We start from the raw sequence: 13,994 nt of genomic DNA on the forward strand, positions 1-13,994 counted from the left end.
TTTTAACCATACGAAAATTTTAAAAACAGGTTCTATTTTTTTTCACCGATGGGAAAAAAAATGATGGGGCCCACACACGATTGGTTCGTCCGATGATAACGGTCCATTGCTCCGTTTTCATCAGACGAACCGATCGTGTGTACAGGGCAATAGTGTATAAAAGGTTTTTATTAGGGCAGTGATAAAAAAAAGTTCAGGAGAACAGATTTTTTTTTTACAGAGGAGTTTCCTTCAAGCGATAAAGAATTCTTGTCTAAAGTTTGCTAAATGTAAATTTCCACAGTATTTTCCAACACTTGAATGGCAGTTTTCTTGTCTCAATGTCCCAAAGCGTCCTTCCCATATGCTCAAACATATGGTCACCATTTAAGTGCAGTATCTTTCTAAAAGTGAAGCAAAGCTAGAGACAGCATAAATTCACAACTGCTAATGGGAGGGTTTGATTGATTTTGCAGGATGGGTAATTGGCGAAATAAAAAACAGTATCACCCACCAACCTGCCCATGGTTTTGCTCTTCCAGTCTTTGTAATAACATTTTTTCCTGTAAGAACAGCACAAGTCAGCTGAAGCGTCACATAAGTATTTAAACCAAAATGGATTCCATTTGGGTTGACAATTTGCGTATGTCAAAGACCGTATGGATATTGCAATCTCAACAACTATTGCTGCACATTCAACTGTAACCCAGGGTTTAACAAGTCATTTTTGATTAGCATCTGTGCATTCATTGACAACAGTGAAAACGGTTCAAGGAGTAAGGCTGGAACTGTAAACCTTCGATGCATTGGCTACCAACCCCTGGACTATTTTAACCTTCTAGCTGGCCAAGATGAATGGTGTGGAAAGCGAATTAAAGTAAATTGACTGTGTGCCCTTGTCTTGAATTCCATCTTTAAAAAAAAAAAAAAATCCTAAAGCTGGCCATACATTCATCAGTTTTTTTTATTTTATTTATAAGCGAACGGATTAGGAGGATGAAACCATGTGAATGAAGACAAAAGGCTGCTTGGGGCTGATTGGCGTAAAGCATGGGTCTTCAAACTATGGCCCTCCAGTTGTTCAGGAACTTCAATTTCCATCATGCCAAGTTACGCAGCGCAATTGCTTACTTGCGCCAGCGTCTCGAATGCTCCTGATTCAGGAACCTCGATACGCCGACTGCAGCCTAAGATATGACTGGCATAAGGCTCTTATGCCAGTCATATCGTAGGCTGCATTCTTACGATGACCGCTAGGGGGCATTCCCGTAGTGGTCAGCGTATAGTATGCAAATTGCATACTAACGCCGATTCACAACCCTACGCGAGCCCTGCGTACGCAGTTTACGTCGTTTACGTTCGTCGGGTTCCGCGTAAGGCTGCTCCTGCTATTAGCAGGGGCAGCCAATGCTACGTATACCCGTCGTTCCCGCGTCGCAAATTAAAAATTTAACGTCGTTTGCGTAAGTGAATCGTGAATGGCGCTGGACGCCATTTACGTTCACTTTGAAGCAAATGACGTCATTTGCCGAAATGCACGTCGGGAAAGTTTCCCGACGGAGCATGCGCACTACGTTCGGCGCGGGAACGCGCCTAATTTAAATGATCCACGCCCCCTATGGGATCATTTAAATTACGCGCGCTTACGCCGGGCATTTTTCAAGAGCGCCTACGCAAATTACGGAGCTACTGCTCCGTGAATCAAGCGTAGCGCAGGAAATTTACGGAGGCGCAGTGTTAAAACGGTACACTGCGCCTCCGTAAGAAATGGGCAAGTCGTACCTGAATCTGGGCCACTGATTTCTCATTCTGAAAATGCCAGTTGGCTGGCTGTCATGCCAATCTCTTGTTTTGCTACTCTGATTAGACAGGACTGGTCTTCAGAGGCCTTCCCGCTTTACTCTGGCTCCTTGTTGCAGTTCAGTGATTCAAAGCATTAAAGCCAATGGGCCAACAGCCAGGCAATAGCAACTGTCAAATATCTCCCAAATAACAGATGCAAGCAAATGGACTACAGTGGAACCTTGGATTACGAGCATAATGTGTTCCAGGAGAATGCTCGTAATCTAAAGCACTCGCATATCAAAGCAAGTTTTCCCATAGAAGTCAATAGAAATGAAAATATTTTTTTTCCGCATTGACTTCAATGGTGACTTTGATGGCATGCAATACCGCATGTGGCCAGAGGTGGGGGGCGCCGGAGAGCCTCGGAAATACTCGGAAAGGCTCAGGGACACCTGGGCTGAACTTAGAAAACCTTGGAAAGGCTCGGAAATTGAGCATTTTTGAGTTTTTCTTAGTATTTCCAAACGGCTCAGATCGGCTCTGCTCGGCCTATTGCACACCGCTTTGGCTTGAATCCTGCTAGTTTTTCAAGACAATACTCTATCTAGGACTAGGTGGATAGGATCGGATTGGAGGGCAATTGGGTGTAAACGAACAGCAGAGTTCATTTACTCCCAGCTCTCCCATAGAGCAGAGTGGGCTCAGTTCATGTCTTCTCTGCAGAAACTGAGGGGACATTGACCTGTCATCCTCCGGCTCTGCTCTGATCAGCAGGGGACCTGTGAGCAGATCACCTGCTGATCCCAATGGAGTCTGCCCCATGTACAAGGGGCATTAGGCTACAACAGAATGGAGATCCATCCCTGTGTAATGTTTTTATTTTATTTTTCTCGCATGTGATTGGGTATTCTTTGAAAAGTGAAGCTTCAGCTCATTTAGTAAGGTCTGGAGCACATGCCCTTGCTGAGTGCAACTGCCCTTGCAAAGTGCACAGGGATGGATCTCCATTTTGTTGTGGCCTAAGAGATCCATCCATGCATACTGTCCAGTGAATGCATAGTGCATAGGGGTAGTTTAATAAAGGCAAAGAGACTGTGCACTGCAAGAGAATTTTCTCCACACATTAGTAAATGAGGGAAGCTTCACTGACTTCCATCATCCAAGCATGTGCCAGTAGAAATACTGTTATTTATTTATTTATGTTTTCTCGCATGTGATTGGGTATTCTGTGCAAAGTGAAGCTTCACCTCATTTAATAAGGTCTGGAGTAAATGGCCTTGCTGAGTGCAACTGCCCTTGCAAAGTGCAAAGGGGCAGATCCACAAAGATCTGCCCCGGCGCAGCGTATCAGAGATACGCTACGCCGCCGTTACTTACTTGTGTTATCTTCGTATCCTTAAAGATTTTGCGCCGGCGGCGTAGTCTATCTCTGGCGGCGGAATTCAAATCGGCGATTAGGGGGGCGTGTTTCATTTAAATGAAGCGCGTCCCCGCGCCGAATGAACTGCGCATGCACCGTCCCTAAATTTCCCGCCGTGCATTGCGCTAAATGACGTCGCTAGGACGTCATTTTTTTTTAACATAGATGTGAATTACGTCCATCCCGATTCACGGACGACTTACGCAAAAAAAAAAAAATTCAAATTAAACACGGGAACGACGGCCATACTTAAAGCGGTCCTCCACCCTAAAGTGGAGTCCCGCTGATCGGAACCCTCCCCCCCTCCGGTGTCACATTTGACACCTTTCAGGGGGGAGGGGGGTGCAGACACCTGTCTAAAGACAGGTATTTGCACCCACTTCCGGCCACACGTCTCGGGCGAAAGACGGGCATTCCGTCACATCCCGTCTGTCGCCCGTTGTGTGCTGGGAACACTTGGCTCCCAGCACACAGCGTGTGAGCCAATCGGCGGGCGCAGCGCGACTCGCGCATGCGCCGTAGGGAACCGGGCAGTGAAGCCGCAGCGCTTCACTTCCTGGTTCCCTCAGCGTGGATGGCGGGGGGAGCAGCAGAGTGACGAGCGATCGCTCGTGCTCTGCTGCGATCGGCGCTGGACTCCAGGACAGGTAAGTGTCCTAATATTAAAAGTCAGCAGCTGCAGTATTTGTAGCTGCTGACTTTTAATATTTTGTTCCCATGGCACATCCGCTTTAACATGGCAAGTCTAACTACACGCCGCAAAACACCAGCTTTAACTATATGCCGGAAAAAGCCGACTAGAGACGACGTAAAAGAATGCGACGGCCGCGCGTACGTTCGTGGATCGTCGGAAATAGCTAATTTGCATACCCGACCCGGAAAACGACGCAAACTCCACCCATCGGATGCCGAAGTATTGCATCTAAGATCCGAAGGCGTACAAAGCCGTACGCCTGTCGGATCTAACCCAGATGCCGTCGTATCTTGGTTTGAGGATTCAAACTAAAGATACGACGCAGGAAATTTGAAAGTACGACGGCGTATCAGTAGATACGCCGGCGTACTCTCTCTGTGGATCTGGCCCTGGTCTGTAAGCCCTACTGAAGGCATATATATTTTGGGAGCATCTATACAATTGCTGTTAATGCCCTCTGCGTTTTGTATAATTTGAAGAATTAACTTAGGCTGCTTTCACATTGCAGCGTGGAGCCGCGGTGACGGTATAGCCGCGCTATTTGTAGCGCGGCTATACCGTCGTGTTTACCGCGATATTCGGGCGCTATCGGTGAGGTTTTAACCCCTGCTAGCGGCCGAAAAAGGGTTAATACCGCGCTTTCCCATTGATTTCAATGGGAAGGCGCGGTATAGGAGCGGTGAACACACCGCTCCTATCCAGCGGTAAAGATGCGGCTAGCAGGACTTTTGGTGCGCTCCTGCTAGCGCACCGCTTCAATGTGAAAGCCTTCGGGCTTTCACATTGAACACTACAGGGCATGATTTTTCATGCGGTATAGCAGCGCTATTTTTAGCGCTGTACCGCATGAAAAACGCCCCAGTGTGCAAGGGGCCTTAGGAAACTAGAGAGGCAGAGAGGCCCCCGGAATGGGGTTACATCGCCCACATTTCTAGTTGAAACATCTTCTTTACAATCACATTCATGTAGCAAACATCTGTAATGAGACAATGAGAGCTGACACCTGAATAAACAATAAATAACTGGTATGGCAGGTGAAAAGATCAAGAGAAGCTCCTGCTATATATTCTACCCAAGCTAGGATAACCTGCGCCTTTCTATACATTTAGCTTCTGTAGAGTGCTGCATACATTATTCTCCAGCAGGGGGCAGTTGAACACCATTTTTTCACTCTCTACTGAATACTATGCACATTTGTATTGTAATTTCAAAATTTGGAGAAGAAAAGTTTCACGATCAATTCATCAAACCATACCGCACAGACTTCTTGTGTGCCCCTTTATAAGGGTGGATCCAGGGCTAAATGATGTGTTAAAAAAAAAAAAACACACCAGACGGAAAATCCTTATAAAAAGTTTATTAAAGTCCCATATCAGAAAAACAAGAATACTGACATTTTAAGGGTGTAGAGGTCGTCTTCATCAAGGTAATAAGGAGGGTGTGTCTACTTGTCACATAGCTCCCAACCAGTGGCAGTGCGTCCATAGAGGGCGCAGGAGCGCCGCCCCCTCTCTCTCCTGCACCGCCACTGAAAACAATACATATATTCATGCATTGCATGAATATATGTATTGTCGCCGCTGCCGCCCACTATTCAGATGGCCGGCCCCCTGGTTGGCTGTGGAAGTGTCTATCAGAGCCAGCGGCTTCCAAATAGTTAAGTTTGGAGGCCGGGGCGCGATGTTATGATGTCATTCCCGGCCTCTGCATTCAAAAAAACGGCGCTGCTTCGGCTGTGAAATGGTGATATTTTTTTTTTTATGCTTCCCAGCCTAGAGGTGAGATGTGGGGTCATATTAACCCCATAGCTCACTTTAAAGAGGACCTGTCATGCTCATTCCTATTACAAGGGATGTCTACATTCCTTGTAATAGAAATAAAAGTGATCAATTTTTTTTTTTTTTTTTAAGTGTCAAAGTAAAAAGTTTAAAGTAAAATTAACAATAAAAAAAAAAAAGTGCGGCTGTCCCCAGTAGCTCGCACGCAGAAGCGAACACATGCGTAAGTCCCGCCCACATATGAAAAATTTGAGGTATGCCACGAACGTTAGAGCGAGAGCAATAATTCTAGCCCTGGACCTCCTCTGTAACTCAAAACATGTAACCAGTAAAAAAAAATTAAGAGTCGCCATTGAGGATTTTTAAGTACCGAAGTTTGGCGCCATTCCACAAGCATTTGCAATTTTGAAGGGGGACATGTTAGGTATCTATTTATTCAGTGTAACATCATCTTTCACATTATGCAAAAAAATTGGGCTAACTTTAATGTTTTGTTATTTTTTAATTCATGAAACCGTTTTTTCCCAAAGAAAATGCGTTTGAAAAATTATTGTGCAAAATCCGTGCGAGATAAAAAGTTGCAATGACCGCCATTTTATTTCCTAGGTTGTCTGCTTAAAAAAAAAACATATATAGGGTTTGGGGGTTCTGAGTAATTTTCTAGCAAAAAAAAATAAGATTTTTGCATGTAGGAGAGAAGTGCCAGAATAGGCGCGGTAAGGAAGTGGTTAAACTGGCAATGCAGTCCGACTTTGAGAGACATCTGTGCGGGTTCATGCCCAGATGTCTATTCAAATTGCCCCAGAAGTTACCAAAAACTACTTTTGTGGATCGGCGTCGCACCAATTCGGATGGTGCCGTTGTCAGAAATAGCCGCCGATTTGGAATACGATTTGATATGTCATGCCAAATCAGGCCAATGTGAGCGTGGGTTAAAGGTGGCAGCACAAGCTTCCATTTTATTATCCAATCAATGCGTAATTTAATCAAAATGGTTAAAACCCATAACTTCCCTTTCAATCGATTTAGACTCAGAGTTGATCCGCCAGGGAGGAACAATTGTCAGTTGTTTTGCATTGATTGGCAGCACTGAGATACTTTGTTAATAAATATAATTGAGTTTTGATCGATCAGATTATGAGATTACACAATGGAAACAGAGGTGCGATCTCTAATTTACAAACATATTTTAACTATCTGTTCGAAACCACACCCTGTGTGTCATATCCATCAAAAAGGTTTTGAAGCTAAAGATTGATTATTCCTATTAGAAGAGATTGATCGGAAAATAAATCAACCATTATTTGAAGAATGTATGGCCACCATAAATCTCTCCAAAGTGAAGGACATCCCCTCTTATGCCCTGTACACACCATCACTTTATGTGATAAAAAAAACGACATTTTCTGTGAAGTAAAAAATTACGTTTTTGAAACTTAAATTTTCAAAGACGAAGTTGCCTACACACCATCGTTTTTCTCACAATGTTCTAGCAAAGCGAGGTTACGTTCACCACGTTTTTCCATTGAAGCTCGCTTCATAAGTAGCTTCTAGGCATGCGCGGGTGAAAAAACGTAGTTTTAAACGACGTTTTTTGCTACACACGGTCAATTTCTGTGAAGTAAAAGTTGACGTTTTGAAAAACGACACATAAAATTGAAGCATGCTTCAATTTTTTTTGGTCGTTTTTTAGAAGACATAAAACTACGTTTTCCCCCACACACGGTCAATTAAAGTGACGTTTTTTAAAACGTCATTTTTTTTCATCACATAAAGTGATGGTGTGTACGGGGCATTAGGCCCTGTACACACGATCAGTCCAAACTGATGAAAACGGACTGAAGTTCAGTTTCATCAGTCCAAACCTACCGTGTGTATGGCCCATGAGGCCTCGTACACACGACAGAGGAACTCGACGTGCCAAACACATCGAGTTCCTCGTCGAGTTCAGGGATGAAGCCGCCGAGGAGCTCGGCGGGCCGCCTTCTCCCATAGAACAACGAGAAAATAGAGAACATGTTCTCTATTTTCTCGACGAGTTCCTCGGCGGCTCCATCGGGCCAAAAGTGTACAGACGACAGAGTTTCTCGGCAGAATCCGGCTCTGACCGAGTTTCTCGCCAAATTCTGCCGAGAAACTCTGTCGTGTGTACGAGGCCTCAGACTTTTGTCCTTCAGTCCAAAGTTTTAGAACTAGCTTTAAAATCGGACTGATGGACTGATGACCGATCGGTCAAAACCGATGATTAGTACGCAAAAGCATCGGTTCAAAACCTGCGCATGCTTAGAATCAAGTCGACGCATGCTTGGAAGCATTGAACTTGTGTTTTACGTCACCGCGTTGGACTCGATCGGATTTTGAACTGATGGTGTGTAGGCACATCAGACCATCAGACTTCAGTCCGTTTTCATCGGATGGACTGATCGTGTGTACAGGGCCTCAGACAGTTGTCACGGGCATTGAAAAAATTCTCTTCTATTTCTTTTCTGGTGACATCATTTTGATACCCAGTGACAATGGTCACCAGGACAGATAGAAAGGAAGGGGAAAGCAGGGCATCAGAAAGCAACACAAACCTTATTAACACCTAATCCTATTCACGCCTGAGCGCTTCGCCACGCAATTCCCAAAGTGCGACAACACTCAAGATGAAGAATCCAACTATTCTCAATGGGCCCATTAACACCTAATCATTGTGTCCCTTGTTGTGTGAAGCTCGAAAAAATGATGTGAACTTCTTCTGGGGCAGAACTGTGCGGTTTTAACTCCATAGATTTTAATAGGAGCTCCTGAAAAACACTTGAAAAATGCGTGTAAACGTAAATGTTTTTTAGGCGCACCCATTAAAGTCTATGGGGCCAACAATATGTAATTCTGCTCCTGTAGTGCAAAGGGGCTCACTCTAATGCCTCGTACACACAACCATTTTTCTTGTCAGGAAAAAAAATGAAGTTTTTCCCGACGTGATTCCGTGAACCAGTCGGGCGGGGATGGCGCTGGATCCCTCGATAGGTGAATGTCTAATTATTAAAAGTCGGCAGCTACAGGATTTGTAAACAATAAAGTAGGGAGCCAGATCAGTATATGTCAAACATAAACTGCAATTTATTCTGAAAACACTTACATCTAAAAATGTTGTATACGGCACACAGGGCTGGTACAATGGATCAGCAATCTCGATGGACTGGAGAGTAGCGACAAAAGCACACGCCAGGGGTGTCCAGAGCTCTAACACAGGCCACTGTCAGTGTGTCCACAGGCTGGTAGAACAGATGGGGCGGGGGGGGGCTGGGCCGCAACATGTTTCTGAGGCACCGCCTCCTTCATCAGGAGATGTTGCAAGTTTGCTGCTCCATTCTACTAGCCCCATTCTACTAAACACATGGCACTGTGTTACCATGCCTTGTGGAATGTGATTTCCCATGCACGTCAGCAAGGTATGTTGGGGTGCTATTAGAAATTAATGGCACCACAAAGCGCCTGCAAAAGCACACAATTTTCCTGCATCGCACAAATGGGAACCTAGCCTAAAACTTGGCCTACATCCTAGAAAGCGCCTCTTATTTTACCCTATATAAGGAAGTACATAGCAAAACTGTAAGATAAAAATAGCTGTCCCCAAAGGCCCCTATAATCCTTGTAAGCGATGTGCTAGATTTTAAAATGGCGTATGGGATTCAGACCACGTAGGATTCCGCAGGGGATGATAATGAGCACTGCTGACCATCGGAGGAGCTTGTTATCCCATCAAGAGATTTCCCAGCTTAATGTGATTCCCATGATTCTATACAGAGTTATTACAATTCAGACAAAACAGTGTTGAAAATTGGACCAAAAAGGAACTCAAAGACATATACCTGAAAGGCATTCTGATGTTCATCCTCTCGGCGTATTTGCACAGCGTATCCCACGGACAGTGGATTTTGACAAACATGATGTCATTGTTGGTAAACGCACTCTAAAACAGGCAAAGATAAAATAATTTCAATAAAATATTCACACAGGACATGAGCCAACAATCAAATCAAAAAGAACAATATGGTAAAAGATAAAATTACAATAAACCAGCTTTTACAACGATATTCACCTTCAATCTATCAATGCAGTACTTTTTTCTACCACTAGATGCCCTCAGTCTTATGGCCAGCATCATTCAACTCACTGCCTCTGAATATAGGTTGGCCTTGACCCCGCCCCCCAGCCTGTGACTGGACAGTGAAAGGAGATGCAGTACATGTGACAAGTTCATCTGTTTTCTCCTCCTATCAGCATGCTTCTTGTAAGCACATCAACAGATTGTTTTTTTGTTATGTTTTTTTGTTGTGCTGCTTCTTCCTCTCACACTCCAGCCCTGCTATAGGGGACTGCAAGTGGCCAATACCAGGTTGAATTATATTAACACTGCTTGTATTTAAAAAAAGAAATTATATATAATATACACACATTCAGGTATACCCCACTTTTAGGTACACAATGGGGTTTATTTACTAAAGCTGGAGAGTGCAAAATCAGGCTCACTTCTGCATGGAAACCAATAAACTTCCAGGTTTTATTACCAAAACTTAATTGAACAAGCTGAGGTCAGATGCTGATTGGTTTCTATACAGAAGTGAGACGGATTTTGCACTCTCCAGCAATAGTAAAAAAAAAAAAACATTGTGTACTTAAAAGTGGGGTATGCCTGCATATATACACACATATAACATCAATAGGGTAGATTCAGGTACCACTGCGCAATCCTTACGGAGGCGCAGCATCCCGTTTTTGCCCATGAAGCAGTAGCCACGTAATTTCCTCAAAAATGCCCGGCGTAAGGGCGCGTAATTTAAATGATCCCGTAGGGGGCGTGGATCATTTAAATTAGGCGCGTTCCCACGCCGAACGTAGTGCGCATGCTCCGTCGGGAAACTTTCCCGACGTGCATTGCGGCAAATGACGTCGCAAGGACGTCATTTGCTTCAAAGTGAACGTGAATGGCGTCCGGGTATACGTAGCATTGGCTGCCCCTGCTATTAGCAGGAGCAGCCTTACGCGAAACCCGACGTACGCAAACTGCGTACACAGGGCTCGCGTAGGGTTGTGAATCGGCATTAGTATGCAATTTGCTTACTATATGCTGACCACAACGGGAACGCCCCCTAGCGGCCAACGTAAGAATGCAGCCTACAATATGACTGCATAAGGAGCCTTATGCCAGTCATTTCTTAGGCTGCAGTCGGCGTAACGAGGTTCCTGAATCAGGAGCATTCGTAACGCCGGCGCAGGTAAGCAATTGCGCTGCGTAACTATGGTTACGCAGACGCAATTGCTCTTTGAATCTACCCCAATGATTATGGAGATGCAATAATGGCAGGAGAAAAGAGAAAAGGCATTTAGAAGGGCCGGGCGCTGACGTCGCGGGCCGTAACATGGACATGTATCCTGTCCCCCCTCCCCTCCGAATGGTGTCAATTATGGCACCGGAGGGGGGGGGAATCCGATGAGTGGAAGTTCCACTTTTGGGTTGAACTCCGCTTTAAATCAAGCTGCCTATAGGGATAGATTGGCTTCCAATTTCATTTTTTTTTTTTTTTTGCATGCTAGTCGCATATCGAAAATGGAGAGGTTACTAAATCGGTTTGTTGCATCTTAGCATTGGATTATGGTATAGAATAATTGTTTGCGGTTGTCATTCTGTTTGATAGAATAATTAGAAGCTCTCTTGCGTGATTAGCTTCTGTACATGCAGGCCAGCAAATAGGGTGCTGGGCGGGCATTATCATAGCTCCTCACTTGGATACAATGGTGTATTGAGCTGAATGACTTTGTAAACATATTGATAACATGCTGTCATAGGTGTGCACAGCTTGTTGCATTAGGGTGTGCAGTGGAATTCGTTTTGCTAACATTGAACCGCCTCTCAGCCAATCAGGTGCTCGGGTCTGTGTTACCTGTCACCTGATTGGCTGAAACGATAGGAGAGGATGAGAGGAGGAGCAGGCGGGAGAACAGAAGACATAAAGGAAGAAATGGAGGACACCGGACACCGCTCGCTGCCTGCCGTGGCAGCACTTGTGGCACAGTGGCAGCACTTGAGGCACAGTGGCAGCACTTGAGGCACAGTGGCAGCATTTAATGGGCACAGTGGCAGCATTTGATGGGCACAGTGGCAGCGTTTGATGGGCACAGTGGCAGCGTTTGATGGGCACAGTGGCTGCATTTGATGGGCACAGTGGCTGCATTTGATGGGCACACTGGCTGCATTTGATGGGCACACTGGCTGTGTTTGATGGCCACAGTCGCCGCGTTTGGTACAGTGGCTACGTTTGATGGGCACAGTGGCTGCGTTTGATGGCACGGTGACTGTGTTTGATGGCACAGTGACTGCGTTTGATGGCACAGTGACTGCGTTTGATGGCACAGTGAAGCTGCAATTGATGGGGGGGGGTCAGAATTTTTCAGTTTGTTTGCGCCCCCAAAAAAAATTGAGCACCAACCGCCACTTGTGTGCACCTTAAAAAGATCAAACACACATGTGTGTGTGCGCATGTACAGTAAATATAAAACACACACACACACTCTTATAAATAAATGTAAAAAGCATTTTCAAGTGTATTAACACATAAACAGTGTCAGCAGGGCAAAGATTGGCGTCAGTAAGTCAGTAGGGTAGTGGACACTGTTGGTATTATTTATTTATTTAGTTAGTTATTTTTACAAATTTATTTAGTTTCATTAAATGTTTTACAATTTTGTTTTATTATTTATTTTTTTCTTAGTATTTTTTTTTTTTTTAGGAAGCCCTGTTGGGGGGCTTTGGGGAAATATCAGGGGTCTAAACAGACCTTGAAGTCTGGACAGGGAATGAATGGGAAGTGCTCTGTGCTGAGCAGCTTCCTGTTCATTCACAAACTGAAGCATAGTAAACACAGTTTAGATACAGAAACTGTCACTCCTTCCAAAGGCTTCCCTAAGCAGACCACAGCTTGGTAGACAATGGGACCCAAGCTGGAAAATAAAAAAGATGAAATTCAGATACTTTGTGCATACCGCACTTGTGTATTCAAGCCTTTAATATGCCACAGGGTGATGTCCCTGAGCCAGGAATATCCTACAGAGATATTTAACTTCTTTAATAGAATTGTAAGTATACATAAGTCATCTAATTTTCCACTTAAGTTCATTAACTGTCTTGTTGCGGCTTTCTGTAAAGTGCATTGGAGGGATGCTGATCCCTGTCACAGATATCCATTATCTGCTATGAGAACACCTATTACTAAATAAACTACTCAAACTAATGGAGCCATCATCTAATCAGGTGACAAGGGGACTGTGACAGCAGAAAATCTTGTCATTGCTTTAACCACCCTAATGGAGCATTTGTGTACAGAACATTGATTATACAAGATCAAACTTCTGCGGTCGAAATCTGAATATGGTACAACATCGTGCTACCTTGTACTTGAATGCTAAGAACAGAATAGATAAGTTGGAGACAAGCTCAGTGATGGTGGGCATTGATGGGTGGCAATCTGAAGAATAAGGCTGCTTCTCTTAGGCCCCGTACACACGAGAGGATCTATACGCTGGAATTGATCGGCGGATCAGTTCCAGCGGATAGATCCGCTGGTGTGTACAACCCAGCGGATATTTTTCCGCTGATTTTTTTCGGGCCGACCGATTTCCAACGGATAAATCCTCTCGTGTGTACTCGGCATAAGTCTATAAGTAAAAATTATATAGATGGTGGCCATATATGATCAATTTAGATACAACCGTAAACAAGTGATCTATCATCGGTTAAGATACCAACCGATGCAACACATGCAGTATTGTTCCATATTTTTCGAACAAATGACAGATAAAAATATTGTTTGAAAAATATGTTTATTGGATTTTCATGTAGACAATCTATTCAAAATTAGGGATGGGCCAAGCCAAAAAAAATTACGTAGGGTCTCCCTCCTTTCGGGTCTTGTAGGTATTTTCCACTCCAGCCAGAATGACCCTTGAACTTGGGGTTATCTCTCTGCCACAGACCCTCCCAATGGTTGCAGAAAATAGTAGTCCGAAGTCCTCTTGACTGGACTTAACACCTGGATCTCCTTCAGTTAGCTTAGGTTAGGATAATGACTGATAGGCGACCAACATCCAGCCTCTCAGGCCCAGTACACACGGACGGTTTGGTCCGATGATAATGAACCGAAGTTCATTTTCATCGGACCAAACCGACCGTGTGTATAGGCTATCGGTCTGGTTTCCTTCGGTCCAAAATTTCTAAACATGCTTCAAAACCGAACCGATGGACCGCTGCCCCATCGGACCAAACCGATGGTTAGTACAGAAAAGCTTCGGTTCA

At 44.5% G+C, this 13,994-nt stretch overlaps 1 protein-coding gene across 1 annotated transcript in view; it reads right to left on the minus strand.

The window, feature by feature from the left end:
• The window catches only part of ANO3 (anoctamin 3), a 307,522-nt gene that overhangs the window by 174,030 nt on the left and 119,498 nt on the right, over positions 1-13,994 (minus strand). Inside the window, exon 5 of the mRNA XM_040328358.1 lies at positions 9,514-9,614. Within this exon, the coding sequence (XP_040184292.1) occupies positions 9,514-9,614 (101 nt within the window). The remainder of the gene's footprint in view (positions 1-9,513; positions 9,615-13,994) is intronic.

This window comes from Rana temporaria, chromosome 11 (assembly GCF_905171775.1).
Source record: "Rana temporaria chromosome 11, aRanTem1.1, whole genome shotgun sequence".
Classification (NCBI taxonomy): Eukaryota; Metazoa; Chordata; class Amphibia; order Anura; family Ranidae; genus Rana; species Rana temporaria.